Source organism: Toxotes jaculatrix, chromosome 2 (genome assembly GCF_017976425.1).
Source record: "Toxotes jaculatrix isolate fToxJac2 chromosome 2, fToxJac2.pri, whole genome shotgun sequence".
NCBI classification, from domain to species: Eukaryota; Metazoa; Chordata; class Actinopteri; family Toxotidae; genus Toxotes; species Toxotes jaculatrix.
The window spans coordinates 27,160,053-27,181,709 of NC_054395.1; the positions used below are offsets into that span (position 1 = coordinate 27,160,053).

Here is a 21,657-nt window from a genome sequence, read left to right on the forward strand (position 1 = left end):
CATGATTTAATATTTGTTTTAAGACAGTAAACAACTTCCAGGGGGCATGAGTGCTTTTTACACACACTATTTCTTTCTTTAAGATAAACCATTCCATTTAGTGCAGTGGAATATTCCACAAAAACAAGTGGTGCTGAATGGAAGGTGATGAATTACAATGAAAATATTCCATTTTTAGATTCATCAGTTGGCTTTCATACCTCAAATGATTGCATCATAATACTTTTTTTTTTTTTTTTTTTACACGTGTGTTCGGGTAAAAAGGGGATATCCTGAGATGTCACAATTTGTGATATTTCTGGTGATTTTAGTACATTGAGGTGTGAAGTAATAACAGTGAGACGGTGAGTCATGTTGATTTTAGCACTTCCAGACTATAGAAATTTCACTGTTGTTTTGCTCCGTAATTGTTTGTGACAGTGTATTTCTCATTTAGCCCAGTCTCATGGCTGTTGCTCAATAGATATGAATGTGTTGCCTATAACGAGCTTTAAACAGCAGGGGGCAATATCATGGCAACCCTGACCTACGGGGCTCACTCTGCTGCTCACTCACTCACTCACTCACTCTTCACTGGGTTGACTAGTGAGATGCATATTTCTAGGAAGAATAGGAACATAAATATATCCCTTGACTTTTACCCACTCCACCCTCTGAACAGATTTAGACGCCTCAAAGACGGAATTTTTTGCTCAGAAAATGAAAAAAAAAACCAAACAAAAAAAACATTAAACTTTTATATTTCATTTTAAGAGTTTTTTTTTTTTTTTTAAAGTTCTCCGAATAGTCTCTTTGAAATCCCGGCGGCTTGGCAGCAGGACACAGAGCAGACACAAACACGGACAGACAGAGAGGGAATCTTAGGCCCGGTCCTGCGCTGCATTTAAACCATTTTATTCCCAGACAGGCCTGCCTTTGGTCTCCTCCTGCCATATATCAGCTCCTGACGGGGCTGTGTCTCTTCCAGTCGCAGCATGACTGGCCTGGAACAGAATGAGTTCACCTGCACCATAATTTACTGAAATCACACCAGGTGTCACCCTCTGAACTTGTGCTGCCGTAGCTCACCGCTGTCACCACATTACACAACAGCTCTCAGAGGTTAGCAGAAGGCTTTGAGATGGCCCTGACACATGTGTATCCATGAGGGCTGTCTGGCGTATTTTGGATACTTTAATGTGGGTTTGTGGAAGTCAGTGGGATTTAAAATCAGCCCGCAGGTGTCCGACTGGAAGATGAGTTAGTTCTTGGCTGAGTTGGTGGGATTCATTTCAGATTACGCTGGTTAGCGCTCAGTGCTAGTCTGAGCTTGCTCCCTGGATCTAGACTCCCACATAGAACATCTTATTATCCCTGATCGCTAACCCCCCCCCCCCCCCCCCCCCCTTCACTTCTATCCCTGTCTCCTTCATTTCCCTCCCTCTCTCTCTCTGCTTTGACAAGACAGGACCAGACAAGACAACTCGCAAGGTGTGGGTCGCCTTGGCAACAGGCCTCTCCCAGCTCAAACAGCTGGAGGCACGGGGATAATGGGGAGAGAGTCCGGGTTTGACAGAAACAGAAGGGATGGGGGGAAGTTTCAGCGAAGTGGCGTCAGGAACTCTCAGACCTCCATCGAAGACACGAAACGTCATGACGTCACCCGCTCCTTGATCTTACTCCCATTGTATTTTCATTTTGCTTCCATTCTTTGCTTTCTCTTTTTTTTTCTCCCCCTTTTGTCCCTATTCAGTCTCATTATGAGTAATCCTTTGCTGATGTTTTAGGGAATTAATATATTAGTCAGACCCGCACACACACACCCCTGTGATATAGCTCACATGGAATCACCTTATTACTAGTGGTTGAATCATTTAACCTTTAACTGTTCTCAGTTTTTATAGTCGTCAGATTCAATTTTTTTTTTCATACATGCTTTTTTTGACAGATACAGACGCATTGGATCAACTGGTTTAACCTTGCTTTCTGTTCCACTGATCTGCTTGGCCCAAAATCTCACTTAACTGACATTGACAAGGACCTGCTAAGGCTGCTAAGTAAACACTCTTCTTGGGCTGGATGCCCATTTTCTGCATTTGTCAGACAGCTGAAGGGTACAGGGTATTAGGTGCTATTTCCCGGTAGAGATGGATTAAGTTCTGGGTGTCATGCAGTTACACTAACACCCTCCTACCTGCTTGATTGTGGTCCATCCTTCAGCCTGCAGGCATTCACTTCCCCTGAAAGATGTGAGCAGTCAGTCACTCGGCATGTATGGACTGTATAACTGTTTCTGTGTGTTTCCTTTGAATTTACCTACCTCTCTTCATCATCTTGTTGTTTCTGTGCTTCGATTTGTGTTTAAAAACGTCTTAGTGGGCAAAACTGATAGATATACTCACTCAGTTTCTTTCTTCCTGTGTTTTCTTTCCTTGCCTGTTTCTCTCGTTTCCATCGTCCTCGACAGTAAATGGTCGCAGTTGATTTATCTCAGATCAGGAAAATCTAGTACTGTATGTTCATCAGTTTTGCTTAATTGCTGCCCACATGTATTTTGTACAGCTTGTATTGTACTTTGGTAACTTGACTGACTGCAGTCTACTCAGTCTTTAAATTGGTTTTCTGGGAAAAACGGACAAGGATGTGACCTCAGCTATAACTGTGAACTTCTTGGAAAGTTTATTTTATGAAGTAATGCAAGCCCACTAATGTAAATGGTGGTCTGCAGCGCTCCGATGACTGTGGAGTCATTTGGACATGAGGGGAGATGAGGAAAAGTTACCTAATCAGTTTTCAACATGAAGCTGACTATTGAGAAACCGTGGTGTTCATTTGTTTATTAAGGGAAGGGTGAGTGTGCATGCTTTTTCCCCAGCATTTCATTCTTTCTTTTCAGGCTCCACATTCACAGACGTACACGTTCACACTCAGCAGCCGCTCAGTAGACGTTAAACTCAAATTACGGAGGAATAATAACATTTAACAGAGTTAACAAATCACTTGAGGACTCACTCAGTCAGTGTAACTCACTCTCATTCATGTACCAGTGTCAGATGATACGGTCAGGGCTTGTTAGGCTGTGGATACTGTTCCTGCTGCCTGCTGAGTTTGACAAGGTTCACTGCTTCAGTCTAATTTATGGATTTGTAGATGTTATACATACATCTCTCTTTCATGCTGTTTCACTGATGAACAGTTGGTGGTGATAACATGCAACGACACGCAGCAGTGTGTGAAAAAGGCAGCGTAGAAGAAGACTGCAGGTTAGCAGACATGGTTGTAAACGATGCGCAATGTTAAATGTTCAACACTTGTCAAGTGTTTTATGGGAAATGTTTTGACACGCTTATTGTGCCCCAACAACACAGACAGTGCATTTTGTTGAGTAACAATTAATGTAAACAGAAACGTTGTTTACACAAAGTCTCCACAGAGTACCTGTAATGTAGTCTACCAGTTAAAATTTAGGGAGCATAATGAAGAAAACATTACTTCAGTCAGTACAAGCACATCCTGTTAGCATGGTATGCAGCTTAACAGGCGTGTTTTGTAGATGCTACAACAGTGTAGCAGTCTGCTCCAAGCAGGCCAGGTCGGAGGTCGGAGGTCAGAGAACACCAGCTCATTCTGCAGTGAAGAGAGTGAGAGCCAAGCAGGTGAACTCCACCCTGTGTTTACAGGTGGAGTTCAGGTGTTTAAATCACACAATGAATGAATTAATCTGTGTAGTCCCAGGAGGCTCTACAATACTGAGGCAGCATCTCACTTTGAACTAACCAGCACTAGTGTGGACATCCAAAGTTTAAGGCTACGCCAGCTGCACATGTATGAACACAGACAGACACAGAGTACAGTCTAACAAAAAATAAAGACAAATGCAAATAATCAATACACTGACATTTTATTAAGTGTATCCTCACATAATGTCTCTTTGTGTAATGATTGAAAAAAACAAAAACAAAGCCAGTTTAAAGCAGAGGATCAGTCAGCATGTAGTTTGCTCAGTTAGCCGAGGAGCCGCACCATCAGGCTTTAATTAGACCTGTGAAATATCCAGTGAAGCTGAAACCCGTTCAGAAATCATTAAAAACCTATCGCTGCTTTTGGCACACCTGGGACACGTGTACTCAGGCAGCTTCCATGCAAACCGCGTAGTGTTTGATTTGGCGTAAAAATTCAGTCTGGATCCGACTGACTGGCCCTTTCTTGCATTTTAACACACTGTTCTTGATTCGCTGTTAATCATCTCCCTGTTTGGATCCAGTGCATTTCGTGATTGACCAGTCTGTGAACTACCTCTGTGAAGCACAACCAGCACAGCATTAGCAAACAACAACTGCGGCTGTGAGTTACCTGAAGTGTGAAGAAGTTTAAGAAGCATTCGTTATTTTAGTGGTATGTTTTTGATGCAGTTATCAGCTTGTGACTATGAACAGTGTGAGTTTACAGTAGGTTGACTTGTCACCACCCATTAATGAGACATCTTGTAAATAGTTTTACTAGATGGAAAAGTCTGAATTCATCACTAGCTTTGCTGAAGGATAAAGCCTTTGTGCTGATTGCCAGCTGGCTTGATTGTTCTCTACATGTCAAGTGATGATTTCCAAGACTTTTTCTTGTTAAGTGCACAGAGCACAACACACCACACTGCCATGCTTATCCCGTAAAGGACAGAAACATCTTCCATGTGTTCAGTCATTACTCAGACAAAGTATTCCCATGTTTGTGTGGACATTTGATGTGAATCCCCCCCCCCCCCCGCCCCACAGCAGGCTACGACAGGATCTCGGCTCCCTCTTGTGCAGACTCACATGGACTTAATCTGTTGCAAACCGAGCAGCGGGTCTTCCGCCCAGCTGTACTTTTCCAATCCTATGAGACAGAGAAGCTGATGACTCCAAGGCCGTTACTCATTTCATGTCAGCCCACAGTCACCTAACCTCGCTGGAGAGGCCAGTGACTTCACCAAGCGTGAAGATAGCTCCTTCCAGAGAAAGTAACAAACGTAAAACGTGTTTCCTCATTTTTACCTGAAGCATGTTGATTCTGATCAACTGGGTTTGACCAGCATAACATGACAAAATAATCTTAGAAAGAGAGAGAGACTGTGTCATATAACTACATGAAAGAAGGAAAAACACAATCTGCCACATGCAGACAAGCTGAATTCATAGACAATAAAACATACTGTTAATTCAGTACATTAAAGCTTGACTTGGTCTTTTATGACCAGTAACTTAAGATGGCTAAAGTAAGTTAGTGTGAGCAGACTTTAAATAGAGACTGCTGTGTAACTGACATGAATGATTCAGTTTGCTGACTTTATGACTCAATGTCTTTTGCCCTTTTGCCGCTGAATTTTAGCTCGAACGTTTCACTGGTTTTATCACCAAAGTGAAACAAGAAGGAACGTATGAGTTGTTTCCTGCTCGTGGCTAGACTCAGTCTAATGATCTGTAAACACAGGGTTGGCATATTTTCATCATATGAACTCCCTGATCTGTCTTTTTTTTTAGCTGTTCTAATGCTTTGTAATGTGTTCACCAGCTTGTCACCAACTTTGTCAGTTTGACATTTGGTGTTGGGTCTTTAGCCTACATTGACAATATTGATCAGGTCTTTAGGTGTTTGTTTTTTTTTTTTTTTTTGTTCAAAACAATTGTTTGCTGAGGCCCAAAAACAAACCTAATGAGAGGGGTGAAAATGTCACAGGCTGCTAAAAGATGCTTAGTGGAAAGAAAATCAGACCGACAGACATCCAGCAATAACAAACAAGCTGGACACTGACTTATGAGTGTCCGTCCATTGAATGTCTCGTCGGGAAAGTACAAACATTGACTGGGGGGGGGGTGCACTAGTGACGCCAGTTTAACCCCCCAGGAGCATCCTAATCAGGAAGCGGCATCGCGGCAGACGGGGGAATAACAGGAAGAGGGTACCTGACTGACGCTCCAATAGGAGCGGCCTTGTATGGGCCGACCAGTATAGACAGGGTTCAAAGACTTAAGAGAAGGCCCCCAGTGAGGAGATGGGCTGAGAAAACAGCCCCCCCCTAAAATCCATCGCATGCGAAGAGTCCTCTCATGGCAAACCTCACTAATTGTCGGTTTGCTCTGGGTGTTTTGAGAATGTAAACAACCGCCGCTTAATGAAATGCTCTGAGAATCACAGTCTGCACATGCTTAGTTAGAGAGGTGATAATAAGCCTTGAAAAGTCTCCAATTCAGAGTATGTTATTATGGCTGTGGAAGTGTGTAACGCTCGCACTCTAAATCTCTCTTAACTGAAGCCAGCCACGAAACTGGAACTTCCAGCAGCAGCATCACGGGTGAAATATTTGGCTTTTGTCCTTTCTGTCTTTCTACATATCTTTTCTCACACCAGCTCACTCATCCTTGTTATCTTTGCACTCGCATTTCCCTTTGTTTTTCCCCTTTATTTAACCCTTCACTTGAAGACTTGAAAGAACTCTGAGCTTGTGGTTATTGAGGGGTTAATGCCAAGGTCAGACCATCAAGAGGGGTCACTCATGTTCGGCCCCCTCCCCTCCCCATATCTGCCCCCAACAATGGCAGTGCCAGTGGGGTTTAATCCTTCAGGGTAATTGTATCGCTGCTGTCCACTCTTAAACGTAGCCTCCCCTAATTAAAGCTGACAGTGGGGGGCAGTAGCGGTGGTGGTGGACAGGGATTCAACAGGTTGCCTTGTTTTGAAGACACAGGACAAGGAGAGGTGGGGTTTGAGCGTTAAGACCTACCCTCCCCTTTTACCCAGTCCACCTCCCCCCTTCTCTTATTCCAACCATGAGGCCCCCCGGCCTCAGGGGTCTGAATTGTTTTTGTGAGCTAGCTAGCTAATTGCAGGGGATTTATACATGGTTCATCTTGGATTAACCTGAATGACAAAAGAACAGAGAGCGTAGGGCTGAGTGTTTGTGGTCAGGGCAGCAGACTGTAACAGGACGTTTAGGCTATAAAATATACACGGTCTTACACCACACACCCACACAGCACTGCACTCTCCCACGCACGAACACTGCATCACACCAGGGCTGCAACAATTCGTCAACTGACGGAAAAACAGTCAACAGCTATATTTAGAATCAATTAATCACTGTGCTTCCTTTTTTTTTTTTAAGAGAAAACTCCTGAGTTTCAGCTTTTCAGGTCTGAACATCTTCAGGTTTCCTTAATCTTTTATGATATTCAAACCAAAATCTTGTGAAGCGATCGATAGTTCATTTTAACGTGTCCAAATCATCTTCAGATGATCAAATCATCTTCAGATGATTTGTCTGACTAATGGAGACGGAGATGGACAGATGATAGTTGTCTGTTTTCGCGTTTTGCGTTGCGGAAGGCGGCCATTTTGACACGGACTGATTTGCTTTATCGTTCCCGAATCTTTGGCCCTGCTGTGCAAATGCAAATCACAAAGTGCCGAAGGAACTTCATCCTCCTGGGAAAGTTCCAGGACATTTGTTCTTGGTAAATTAAAGTTCCTTGAACTTCTGGTGACGAAACACGTCGAGGCCCTCGAGCCATAAAAGACATTTTCCTTTGTTTCCATAGGTTGAGGGGGAGTATGATGACACATAAGACTGGTGGATTGCCCCTTTGAAAAATGATTCATACACTATCACAATTGCTGCCATTGAATGTCAGTCAAACAACTGTCTCAACACTACGTCATGCCGGTGGCATTTATTGTACTTCAGAAGAGAATATTGGATTGATTGTTTTTGATTATTCTGGTTATTCATGATCCATTTCTGATTTCAAAACGGCTTCACACTAAACAGGAGGTGCTCAGTGGTAATGTTGTTTGTGTGTTGGTTGTTTTTGAACAGATTTACTTTCCACTCTTCCCCTGGTCAGCACATTTAAAGAGACCCAGCTGAACTCCCTGATTTGACCTTCCGTTCCTGCGGGGTCAGAGTTCAAACGAAGTGCTAAGTCCAGCTGGACAGTTTAGCACAGACAGGAATAACAGAAAATCTGGCCATTGCTCACTGAAATCAAGTTAGACCCGGATCAGCTGAGACATCAAAGCAGTGCACGTCAGAGGAAAAACTTTGCTAAACCTCGGGAGAAAAGAGATCAGTTTCAGTGGGAGTTTACATGAGTCAGCCAGGATGTGTGTGAGCTTGTGGGGGTGTGATTGAGAGGATAGGCGGGGTTGATGATTTTCGTTCTGTGTGTGTGCATGTGTCTTCCCAGTAGACCGCTGTAGTAAACAGAGTGAGCCTCTCAGCCTCTGTCACGTTCTTTCGATCCCACCGTCTGTCAGATTAACTCCGTCCGGTGTTCTCACCTTGAAGCTCGGGATTATTTTAGAAACTTCAAACGCACTGACACACACACACACACACTGATCTGAGGGACTACAGAGAAAGTTCGATTTCCAGCTGGGACTAAAACTTTTACCACCTGCTGTTTATTGGACCTTGGGGCTATTGATTGGTTGTTCCCCTGAAACTCAAAGGGGCTGCCTTTCCTGGGAAGTGGAGTTTTTCTATGGCAGGTAAATAATGTAAAGATTTGAGCATGAAGGCAAAATGTGATGTGCTTCGAGTGTGCTGCTGGAGTTTCCCTCTACAAACCTTCTGTGTTTGCATGTGTGTGGTTTTCATTCATTCTCTGTAAAAGCAAAGGAGAGCAGAAGTTAACCAGGACTGCAACCAACAGTTGTTTTCATTGCTCGGTTAACTGTCAAAGTCTAACATCAAAGAGCAGAAAACAGTGAGAAGGACCTGTTTCAGCTCTGAAGAGCTAAAGGTCACGTCATCAGATGACTTCAACCAACTGTCAAAATCCAAAGATACTGAATTGATTATAGTGTAAGACAAGGCAAAGCAGCAAATTCTCCAGTTTGAGACGGTGTAGCTGTCAAATATTTGGTATTTTTGCTTGAAAAACTGTTTCATTAATTACTAATAATAATTATTAATCAGTTATCTAAAGAAGTGATTAATATTTTTATGACTTATTGTTGCAGCTCCAAACTACAAATTCAGCATTACATTAGGACAGATCTCCTGTCTGGTTTCTCTGTCTGTGTGAAGCTGTGAAGGTAGCACATATCCACATCTGTTCAGACCAACACTTTAAGTCTGTTTTTCCTCCTGTGTCTGCATATTTCACATCTGCTTCTTATATCAACACACCAGTGTACCCCCTGGCACCCACCACCCACCTCTTCTTTCCATATTCCTTATACCAAATTGGAAGTGGTTTCCAAATAATCAATTTCCATGTCATATTTGGACCTGCTTGCGTCCGAATCAGCACTGAGTGGAAGTTCTAATTTAACTTTGAAAACCCAGTTCTTTTTTTTTCTTCTTCTTCTTTTTTTTCCCTCTCACTTCCTCCTTTTTTGGTCTTGTTCACCGCCCTCCTGTCTATCTCTCCTTCTCCTGCCCTGAAGCTATGGATAGGAAGGCTGGTTGCGTCATAGTCCAGCCAACGTTGCCTGAGACAGCAGTCAGTACACTTGACTTTGTTAGAGCAGAGCGAGACCAGCTGCCGGTGAGTGGTGCTTTTCTTGTGTTGCTCGTATTGATCATCCTGAGCTGAATAGTGTTGAGCCTGGATGTGTTTAGTTCTTCAGGTCTAAGAGGATTTAGTGGTGTTTCTCTCCTTAAGAGGCAGCTTGAGTGTGTTGTTTTTCTGTGTGACAACACTGTGACAGTGGCGTGTGTCATTTGGGTGTCATGTAAATATTTGACTATGCTGCGGGGGTTGGGGTGAATTGTGTTTCAGCCGTAGCAGTACTCCAAAAAAAAACCCAAAACAAAACAAAGAACATTTAAATTTGTTTAACTTTTGTTTAAAAAATGAAATTGACTTATTTAATGCAGCCTGTAAAGAAATTAAGAATGAGTTTCCTGTCGCCAGTCATCATTACATTTTCAAATTATACTTTGATTTAGTAAAAAAAAACAAAAAGCCATCTGTATCCAGCTGTCCAATAGGAAAATGAGCTGTGAAAAATGAGGAGGTAATATTTTTCTTGGGCAAACTTCACTGCATGTTGAAACATACCTTTCACTGGAATGCATGGTCTAGTTTACAAAAAAGCAGTAACAGTATTTCCTGTGAGCCTGTTTGTTCCTGAGTTTCTTACTTTCTGTGGCAAAGTGTGTGTGTGGGTGTGTGTGTGCTGTCAGATGGACCTTTGGGCATTGTTTGATTTCACCTTCAGATTGTTTGTGTGGCTCCCTGCTGTACTGTGATAGAGGCAGGGGAAAAAGATAAGAGATATGACAAAGGTTGTAAATAGATGCACCATCAGGACAGATATTCACTGCAGAGTTAATGAGTATCTGTACTGAACACACCAGTAAATTTCACATATTTATTACCAGAAGAGGAAATGCAAATGTTGCTATGTTCGTGTATGGATTACTGCGGCTGAGTCGAGCTGGGCCGGGTCGGGCTGGGTCAGGCCGTCCTTAGCTAGAACCTCAGTATTAAATGCAATGTTAATATTGCCTGTTTTAGAGTTATGGAGACAAAATTAGAAGAAAAGAAGAATCAAAACAACCTCAAAGAGACTCTAAATGACAAAAATTGATCATATAGAAACACAAAACGACTAAAAAGAGACACAGAACTACCACAAAGAAATGTAAATCTACTGCATAAAGACAAAACCATAAGGCCCCCCAAACGACTTTGAACATTCTGTCATTTGTTACCTGTGGGCCCATCTTCTCATAACCCATCCATGGATGTGTGGCTGTTTGATTATGAAAGTGATGTCAGTGTGTCGTAATGCATAATGGATCCATTTCTCCTAAATGTGTATAGTGTGAAATTTGGGAAAAACCACTCGTCTTCCATCATGTGTCACTGTGCAGAGGAGGCTGACATTATGAAATCCTGTGTACGTTTACACAGTCTGCAGTCTATCAAATGTCCAAATAATATCAGACAAGCAAATGAGTCAGACAAAGTGAGGTGGACTAAATTTGCCTGATCTGCTGGTCATTACGTTCTTTTAGTGGGGTAATTCCAGTTCATAACAGCATTCCAGTTTATCACAACTTGTTTTTGTCACCGTTCATGCTGGTAAAAACATTTGTTAATTGGAGAGACGTGGGAAAGTTGTGCTAAGAAGAGACATGATCGTATAAACTTATTTGGAAGTAAAAACGGGAACAAATAGCACAACTTTTACTGTAAACATCTTTGGTTTACAGACCAATTTCAGCAGCACACTCCGTTCTCCTGTAACAGATCATTTCTAACTTCGGTTTTATCTCCAAACGTGATTTAGATAAACTCACTAAACTGTTTGCTTGTTTGCTAAATGACTGTTTGCTAAACCCCTCCTCAGGACAGCGGTTGTACGATCATAGCTTAGCAACCATAACAAGGCACAGCAGGACTGTCAAACTCTGGATCTCTGTAGTTTTTTTTAGAGCCTTACCAAAACGTAAAATCTAACTTCTAAGGAATGAATTAAGGTGTTTAGAGTGTTTACTCTCTAACCAAAGCTGCAAATGTTATAGAATAAAGTATAATATTAATAACATTTAAATTGGTCTTTTAGCATTACATCCTGTATGTATATTAGTTTAGTTTAATTTAGTTTAATTTTTATTTTGTGAGGTAAATATGTGTGTGCTCTGCCATCATGGAAAGCTTGACAAGCAGAGCAGCAGTTCTAAGGGAGGGGGGCACACGAAGTAAGTAGTAATAGGCCAAAATGATCCTTTAAACTATCCGTTACAGGTGTTCGCAGGTTGAACGTACATTATGTCTCATAGGGATCATTGCACAGGCCCGCTTTCATTGTTTCATTTTCACTCGCAGATAAAGGCTTCGAATGACATCACCCCTTGTTAAACACCCCTCCTCATCCCTCCACATTTGATGTCTGTTAGAAAATGATCACCATTCACTAGAATATACCACTGCGGGTCCTTTTATGAGCATACTTAACATGTGTTTGGGTAACACACACACACACACACACACACACACAGAGTCACACTCACACTTCTTTCTTGGAAGGATGAAACACAGCAAGTGCCTCCGTTTGAGTAAATCCATATGTGTGCGAGGCGTCAGCACTGGATCGTACCAGAATGAGGGAGAGTCGGTTAATAGGGAACAGACATGCAGACAGGCAGGCAGTCTTGTTGCATAAGGGCTGCGGTAAAAAAGCCAGGCCCTGGCTCTCCTCCTCGCTTCGCCCGGCCAGAGGACAGATGGCGGCAGAAGAAAGCGAGCGAGCGGCAGCGGCTCTCTCCCATGCCACTCCTCAACAGATGCATCGTTTATTTATTGAAAAATAAATCAGACCTGGGCCAGGCCTGCCCCGGCTCCCGCTTTGATCTCCTGCAGCCTTACTGGGCGCTGTTCTCAATCCCACCTACTGGGCCACAGCTAATTGCAACTCTGCGTAATGTTTAGGAAAGCAGGCCCTCTCCAGCAAACATGGGGACGCCCTGTCGGGTCATGCGCTCTGCTCCTAAGAGGACAATCAAAATTGTCTCGTAAGAAAAAGGTAGTGAAAAAGTAACATTCGGCAGAGTTTGACCTGCCTCGGTCTGTGTCAGCTCAGTTTGATGAAAAGCACGCTCGCTCTGCAGGCATTTAGCTCTTTAAACGTTTTCTCTGACGATCCATTACACTTGATGCAGTAGCTGATATTGTACTTTTAGCTGCAGTTAAGAACTAATCAGTGCCCTGACAGGACAGCTGCATGCAGGATGGTTAGTGGCCGGAGGGAATGTTACTGTCAGGGTGGGCTGAGGAGATGAGGAACAGCCTCAGTGCTGGAAAACGTGGATGAAGGTTTTTAATACTGGAATTCACTGATATAATTTTAATATCAACTGTGAAACCTTAAGGGTTGGAATACAGGTAAATTCTAACTTTATTCTTTGACAGTCAAATTACCTCTAACAGCTTGGTTGTCATTCGCACATGAGTAATGATTTAATGCTGAAGGTGGATTTATCAGTTAGAACAGAATTTTGTTCTGGGCAGACTGGTAGTCATCCTCAAAATCCTGCCATATTTTGAATATTGAGGAATTCTGTCAAAGGTATTGTGACGTTTGATTTTGTCAGTATTATACAGTAAAAGCTGCTCAGCTGTAATATCAACATTGATTAAATCTAAATTTTCATTCAAGCTTTCAAAACAACTTTTTTTTTTTTAGATTAAGATAATTTCAGGTTTTGATTTGTTTATTCTAAGATAAACGACGTGAAGATGTCAGCGATAACGGGAAGATGAGCTCACAGTCAGCAGGGATATATTCAGCATGGTATGGTACACCTGTGTTTGTGTAGTCCCTGCACTCTGTACTGTACTGATGTACGCACACAGGTCAAAGGTCAGTGCATCTGACTGTGAAAATGAGACAGTGGTTGTCTTTCCTTCAGTTGTAGACTCTGAATCACTGATGATGTGGATTGGTGTCTGCCTTTTGGGTTTTCTTTGATTAGTTTGGTGTTGTAGACTGTATGAGCTGGTCCGGCCAAAGTCTGTCTGGATGCTTGACTGACTTTGCTGCAGTCATACAATTTGAACAAGACCGTGCATGATTCTGCCTTGTCGAGCGCTAACCAATCATTTGCGTGCGTAGGTGTGTTTATTGGGATGCACTTGAGCGTGTTTTTTTTTTTTTTTTCTCCTTTCTGCTTGTGGAAAAGAAAACGGAGAAATGACAAGGCCAGGGTAGGTTTTCAAAAGAAAAAATAGAGGCTGGGGTTGACCTGGAGCTGCTGTGAGCGGACTCCTCCAGCCCCCGTCGTGACTGATGAGGAGCGGTGTTAATGCTAACATAACTTACTGCTGAGGAGAACCTCATCCAGTTGCCAAATCAGTGATGACTTGCATGTTAGGACAGGACCTTAGAGCAGCCTCTTCTGTGGGGGCGGAGTGATGGTAAGCATTAAAGTTGGCCCGTGTCGTTAAACACAGCGTACCTGGACGTCACCCACAGTCTCAACAAAGACCGAAGTGCGAGGAGACTTTTCGGTGTTGGACAGATGGCTGGCCCAAACAATACGTTTTGTCCTCAGCAGAACCAAACAGGAGCGTTAGCTGAGCTGTTGTGTTTTGTGTTGATTCAGTTTGGCTTTGATTTCATGTTCTCTATTGTGTATATGTGCGCATGTGTGTGTGTGTGCAGGGGCTGATGATGGCCCCTTGGAACAATGACAGGGCATTGGGTTTACTCTGTGGGTGTGGGCACCACTATGACAAACAGCTGTGTGTGTGTGTGTGTGTGTGTGTGTGTATACGTATGTGTTATGAATGTGTGGGAAAACTCCGGGTTTTCACCATATGTCAATAAAAGATAAGATTTTTTTTATTATTGCGCCGTATGTTTTTCTATTAGATGCAGTAAATTTAAGTGTTGTACGTTGAACTGTACCTCCTGAACTCAACCCCACCCCACCACACACTCATACTTACAGCCTGATCATACACACACACACACACACACACTGGCAGTAAACATAAAGGCTGCATTAAAAGCTCTTCCTCCTGGCTAGCTCTACCTGTTAATTCTCAGGCTTAAATATTTACACCTGGTTGGCAGCTCATTGTTTTATGTTAACATTAATTTATCCATCTTTAGAGTTGACTTCTGTTAGCCGACTCTCTTATAGAACCTTTTGCTCTGCTCCCTCTTTTTGATTAGCAAAGAGAAAAGCAGAAAATATAGCAGTTTCTCGTTTTCAGCCGTCGCTGGCTGTTACTTTCAGCAGTTAAAATGACAAATGTTACTGGTGGCTGATTAGATTAGCTGTAATTAATCTTAAATCCATAACTGACACTGTTTGATGTTCTTTTCTGCAAAATGTTCTCTCTGCAAACCAGAGTCTGTACTGGACTTGGCCCCGTTCAGGACTGACTGTGAAGACCGTCCCAGTTGGTTCCCACAGAAAAGCTCAGGGAAGTGGAAGTATACTGCTCTTTAATGGAGGTGGGGCAGATAACCAGACGTGCATCTGCCAAACCAACCACTTAGTCCTCATCATTAAAGTTTTTTCTCTCGTAAAAGTTCAAAAGATGTCACTTGAAAATATTTCCAGTAAAGAATAAATCTCCCCCTCGTGTGGCTTATCTGTTTTCGAGTGCAGCGCCTTCTTCACCTTGTTCAAAAACCAACTTTAACAACGGACACAACATTTTGTCTGAAGTGTTTTCAAACCGTATTTTTGGTTTTTCAAGAGAAAATACATTAAAGATGAAGACTAACTGGTTGGTTTGGCAAACGTGTGTCTGGCAAACTTCCCCATCTCCTCTAAAGAGCAACACAAATCCAGTTTCTTTGGGAACTGTCTGCCACGCAGTGGATGAGACGGTTCCATTTGCTGGGACATCACTCTGTTACACCGCCGACCGTGAGTGAGCTGCGTGTCTTTGCAGTTCAATAAAACAAACAGAGTGGTGCCTCTTTCCTACAGAAATGATCTACCTGACTTTGCCATGTTTCAGGAGAATAATATCACATCAGTATTTTAAACTTATCAGCTTATAAGATCTGCATCCGGGATCCGGTATTTGGAGCAATTAACTAAATTAAAGAAAAATAGTCAGCAGGATACAGTTATGATTTAATCTGGAGTTCATATTTTGTGCTCATCTCATTTTTGGGTTGTAGCTAAAATCTCTAAACTCATCCAGCAAGAGGTTATAAAAGATCTGAACTGAATATTTGAACGTTTGTTATTTATAGATTTAGTTACATACAAATGTTGAACACTAAACCCAGTTACATTAGATAAGAAATGAGAGGTATGATAAAACGCTATCATGCTACTCCAACCCAATCAACCTTTACTCGACACAGCAGTGAAAGCCTATTATCTCTCTGAAGATACACCACGATAAGTGGTGACAGAGACTGTAGCCTGCGGCTCACATACCCTCTTTTTACTCCTCCTGGGACCTGATGCAAACACACATGTGGGTACGGTGATAAATGCTGTCAGGTTGCAAACAGGAAGTTTTATCCAGTTAAGTTTTGGCTTTTGCAAAACCAATAAGAGCATTACAGAGCAGGCTCTCTCAGCGCTCAAGTCTCAAAGTAGCCCTGTGATGGATGGGCCTCGTATCGCATCGAGTCAGATCTGTAATCTGGATTTGAATTTATCTGCAGCCTTTCCCTCAATGCGTCATATAATTCCATGCACAAAGACTGATCACCCACAGATTTTCCAACTTGCGAGGATGCGGCAAGCCGTCCAGGCTTATTTAAAATTGTCCTCAGGAGCCAAAATTGTGATGGTGGTGAGGACGTTGCTGCCAAATTGAGCTGCCAGGCTGTTGCTATAAACCCACAAGTTCCATCCTTAATCATAAATCATGTTTAAGACGTTTGATTCTTAACTTAATACAACTGCACCACAGTTTAATGTCTTTAGCATCAGCTGTGTGAAGTAGTCTTTCTTGTGCATGAACAAGATCAAGTGATCTCAGCGTGTGCTGGTGGGTACAGTTTGTGCTGTAAAGGTGCAGCCGTCATATGTTGTGTGCCAGTATTTGGAGGATTAAGTGTTAAGGTAATAATCCTGATTCACCTCTGACGACTCCAGTCATCGTCTTTCAAACAAGAACAGCTTTATTACAGCTGAGCGACGGGCGTTCTGTGTGGTGACGCAGCCTTGGAACGGGCATGCCTGTGTCTGTAGGTCCATGTATGTGTGCGTGTTTGCAGGATGTGGGGAAACAAGGGTGTATAAGCAGGTGCCACGTGGCACTGGATGTGCTAAGCCAAGACGAGGGCCACTGTGGGGCCGGTGTGTGTTCTCAGCTGTTGGGTAGGGGGATGAATGTGGCCCTGTGTGTGTGATTGTGTGCGCATGCAGTGTTTCATCTACAGTCACTCATGCTCATACTCCCCCCGAACTCATGCTGCACCACTAATCCGGGCAGATCTGAGAGCAGGCATGCGGGGGACACACGCGACGCACACTCACATGACACATGTTGTCCCGCACACATTCATAAACTCGCAGTATGAGGCACGCATGGCTTCCCGTCAGCTGTCCTGCACCGTCCCCTTCTCTTACAGTCAGCTTCACTTACAGCGCTGCCTCATGTTGAGTTGGGGAAGGTGATCCAGATCCAGATTCCAGAAAAGGCCGGATAATGAAAGTCAGTTCGTCCTCGTACCCAAGTATCAATCATCTCTCTCATTGATAGGAATGTTCAGTATTGCAAAAATCTCTGCTGCGCGTATCCTGAGCTGAAGCGCAGATCTGCGAGTTGTATATCTTCAGGTATCTGTCATGAGTGTGAGATTACGGGATTTTCTAGGGTTTCTTTTTTGTTTTGTTTTTTTCCCATCCAGTTTGGTGCTTTTTGGTCCACTCACTGAGCCTTTGCTTCATTCTAAAATGCACTCGTTTGTCTTGGCTAAAGCGTCAGATATTTTTTGCAGCAGGAATGTGAACGCCCCAACTTGATAGCAAGGCCTACCTTTCTGGGCTATTGTCTAAATATGGCATCTGGTTTCCTCGTACTTCTCTGGCCCGGCCGACTGTCTCCACACCTCACGGAGAACATACCACCTGTGTGTGATGGCACATTTAACTCTGCTCCGCGAAAATGTGTGCGCATGCGTTGACGTTGACTTCAGAGAAGCATAACTAGGTGATGTTGTAACAGATTTCTGTGACTTGTGTGCTTTTGCCATGAAGCTGTCTCACTGAGGTCAGTGAATCACGGGTGAGACACTTCACTCCTCTGTACCTGCAACCTGTCAAACGTCATCAATCTTAACGATTGAGAAATATCTTAAACTGAATTTTCACACTGTTCCACTGTATCCTTCTTTACAACATTCACCACACAGTGAACACAAGACTGAACAGGATCTAACTTTGATTTAAAAAAAAAACGAACTCAAGAGGATTTAACACCAAGGAAACTGCGTCAGTTCTGTTTCATGTGAGTCGTATGTTACTGTGATAGTTTTGGCCATTATTCCTATCAGTAATAATAACACCAGACTGGCCCGACTGCTCATATTTCTTGCCGCGTCGCATTCTGTTGTTCCCAGATCCCAGCAATTACTTTAGAATGTTATCATAACCGATAGAGTTGATAGACAAAACTATGAAAATAAGGCCCAAGTTGTAATAAACTGGAATTATCCTTTAACCCCACTGTGCTTATAAGAGGGGACCATGTCATGTTCACTACAGTAAACAAGGCCATCCTCTTATTTTGTTTAGCTTCAGACCTCACTCACCCACTCTTCTCGTCTCAGTCTCTTTCTATTTAAAACCCTCTCTCTGGCTGAGGCTCTGCCTGGGTATAGTGACCCTGGGTGCATGAGAGGAAGGGAGGAGTCGGTGCTGGTGGTGGCAGAGGACAGAGAAGAAAGGGAGAGAGAGGAAAAAGAGGAGAAGACCCTGGCTGGCGGAGCTCAGAGTGGGCTGTTTAATCTCCGCAGGACCGTCAGATGGCTTTGACAGAGCACAGGCACCAATTAGGCTGCAAGATTAGGGGGGCTTTGTACTTCTGAAAAGCTTCTGGACGGACCCTTTTTTTTTTTTTCTTCCTTCCTGCCTTGGGTTTATATCTTAACTGGGACTCCTCACCCTCCCTTAACCTTATCCCTTCCTCCCCCCCTTCTGTCCTCCACCAGCCCTCCGACCTGCTCCTTAAAATCTGCGATTATACCTGGCTAGACATTGAGAGGAGTGGATTAATAAGGCAGCTCGTCAGTGTGGATTGACAGGGGCACGTTGCAGAGCAAGTTAGCAGGCCAACAAGGTGGCGAGTTGGATGTTTACTGGGGTCCTGGGTGCCTGCTGGCATGGATATGGAGCCAACTTCCACAGACTCTGGCTCCTGTCTGCAGAAAATGACGGTAGAGTACCAGGGGTGGGGAGAAAGAGGGTCATTTGTATATAAATCATAAAAATCCCAGTTACTTGACTGCACTTAAACTCTGTTGTGTGTAGAGAGGCGGAGCCACGTAGCAATGCATATTTGAGTATTACAACAATATAATTACTAAAGAAAGGCTGATATAATAGTGTTTTGTCAGGCGTCTACTTCTTGCATATCTATAGTTGTTGTGTTTACATGAAAGATAGACTTCCTAGTTTCCACTCAAGCCCCGCTGTGCGCATACACACAAATTTACACACACATGCACAGACACACTGCTCCTCCTGAGTACATGGAAACAATTACAGGAAGTACACTAGTGGGACCTCCATTGTATCTCCCCATACATCCTCGCTTCCTGAGCCGGGTGTGGGTGATGGTGAGGGGGAATACAGGGTGGAGTGGCGAGATGTAGAAGAGATCCCCTGGTGCTTCCCGGCCCATGGCTGAGGTGAGGGAAAGGGTGGGGGGGTGGAGGGAGGCGCCCAGCTGGGTTGGATCTGTCTGGCCTGGGACAGAGAGATCCTTAATCCTGCATCCTTCTGCCGCCTGTCGCCTCGGCTCTGGAGCTTTTGGAGCTCTGCGGCCTGGAAGTCTCCCAGTTGCTGACCTGTGGTCAGTTTCATTGTCACCTCTTGGGAAACAATTTTGGATTATGTAAGGGTGAGCTGTTCCCAGATCAGCACAGGAGGTGAAAAACTGCCTCTAAGTCAATTAGTTTTCATCCCAAAGAGGGGGACAGATGGTGGGAAGGTGGGAGTCACCAAACCTCAGGAATGCCCCGGCAGCCTCTGTGGTCATTTAATTGTGGCAGAAACAATAGTCAGGCAGGGAGCTGTTTATTCTAAGTGTGTGTGACTGCTTTACCCTTTTCACTTAGACCCAGTCTTTAAAAAATGTTTTTGTGTTTAATGCAGGCACCTTGTGTACTCGAGAGTTATGCTGATCTGACTTCCCCTTGTCCTCTCTTTTCCCCCCTGTATTTGTTTCTGTGTCTAGGTTTGCCATCACCCAGACTGCCAAGACCTGAATAGCAAAAGCCCCCTTCACCTGTGTGAGTCATGTGACTCACGCTACCATTCAGAGAACACAGACAACATGCACTTTGACCGGCACCCCCGATTTGACTTACAACCTCAAGGTAGACTTTCATTGTTTCTGTGTGTGGTATTCTTCCTCTGACAGTGATGTCATACCCATTGCGTCATTATGGGATTTCACTGTGTAAATATAAAGGACACTGAGTTTTTATTGCTGTCTGAAGGAGGCAAACACTTCCATCCCCCATATGTTTTTACTGTTACACTGTCACTGCGACTGTTATTAAAGGTTTATTCAAATTGCATTTTCTCACCTACCTTTAGTGCTAATTTAGCCTGATTATCTGAGTAAATTGCCAATTTGTTTTATTATTCATTCAGCTTAACGTTATGTTCATGTTAGCTGATTACTTGCTTGGACGGGTGAGATGTTTTTTTTCTGCCATGACCAATCAGTAACCAGTGGCATGGAAGCTATGGTACCTTTTTTGGGGGGAGTCAATCAAACAGAATTAAGTCGACTTACAACGACTCATACAACCGTGTCAGTCTCATCCACACTTGTCGTTGTTTTTCATGGCTGTAGCTGGGTAGTTAGCAAGCTAGGCAGGAAGATGACGCCATCATTCTTAATCCTGCCTGCAAAGTCCTGTTTGGTTGACTGTTTTGAGCTGAACTGGGGAGGTCTGGAACCAGGCTTGTATGAACTAGCCATGCAGAGTGTTTTGTATTTTTTCCCAGGCTTTGAGCCATCTATCACTGAGGTTTCTGCCTCCACTCCAGCACAATAGAGGAAAATTAAATTTAGTTTCTTGCACTAACAGTATTCATGTTCAGCGTACCTCTCCACGACCAGTGTCATGGTTGCTCTGGATAATCTACAGACCTCACTGTGAATGAAATAGGCTGTATGAAAACTATCCAGAGCAGGGGGTTTTAGATGCCAGACAATGTGAGCCACAGACTGCAATATAAGCGCTGTTTATTTTATTCTAACTAACTCGCTGCATGGCTTCATATCACCAGAGGTAGGGGAGAAAATGTGAGCGAGCCAGCCTGTTAAAGCTTGATATTAAAGGTTGTCTGAGGTGCGATCTAACAGAAGGAATGACTGTTGTGTTTTCCTAACCTTTAGCCTCCATCCTGGCTCGGAACGTGTCCACGCGCTCCTGTCCCCCACGCACCAGCCCCCCCTCCGACCTAGAGGAAGAGGATGAGGGGAGCAATGACCGCGGGTCAGTAACCCCTCATTATGTTGTGCTAGCGTTCATGTGGACTTCTTGTCTTTTCACACTGGAGGATAAATTACAGTCATGAAATGTCTCCTGACAGAGATCTTGATCACTTCTTCCTAAGTTTTAATGGTCACATTAAACACACAGGCTCTCATATGTTGAGTTCATTTGAAGAACTGATCAGAGGTAAAGGTATGATAACGTGTGTGTAACTGTTTTGCAGGGAGCGTAAAACAGGGGGACTGAAGCTGGTGAAAAGGAAGCCACGGAGACGACACACTGATGTAAGTAATCATACAGAGGAGTGGGCCGCGGTTTGCAACATAAAAAAAAAGTCCCCCACATGAAACCACACTCAGTGTGGTTTCTGTTTCTTGAAAGACTCCAAGAATTCTGGGAGAAAAACGCATTTGTGTGACTCACATTTATTTGTAGAAGCATGGCTTTACACAAACGGTGTGTGATACAAGCGGAGGGTTGTGCAATGTGAAAGCAGCCACCATTATTCTCTGCAACGATGATATA

General features: G+C 43.5%; 1 protein-coding gene across 4 annotated transcripts in view; it reads left to right on the forward strand.

Annotated features, from left to right (window-relative positions):
* The window catches only part of plekhg5b (pleckstrin homology domain containing, family G (with RhoGef domain) member 5b), a 64,364-nt gene that overhangs the window by 19,719 nt on the left and 22,988 nt on the right, over window positions 1–21,657 (forward strand). For 2 of the 4 annotated variants that reach the window (XM_041054622.1, XM_041054595.1), the window contains exons 3-5: window positions 19,857–19,998; window positions 21,033–21,132; window positions 21,356–21,416. In XM_041054622.1, coding sequence (XP_040910556.1) covers window positions 19,857–19,998; window positions 21,033–21,132; window positions 21,356–21,416 — 303 coding nt within the window. Of the gene's footprint in view, window positions 1–8,223; window positions 8,503–9,433; window positions 9,507–19,856; window positions 19,999–21,032; window positions 21,133–21,355; window positions 21,417–21,657 lie in introns of those variants that run through there. The other 2 variants (XM_041054614.1, XM_041054605.1) reach the window with 2 other exon arrangements.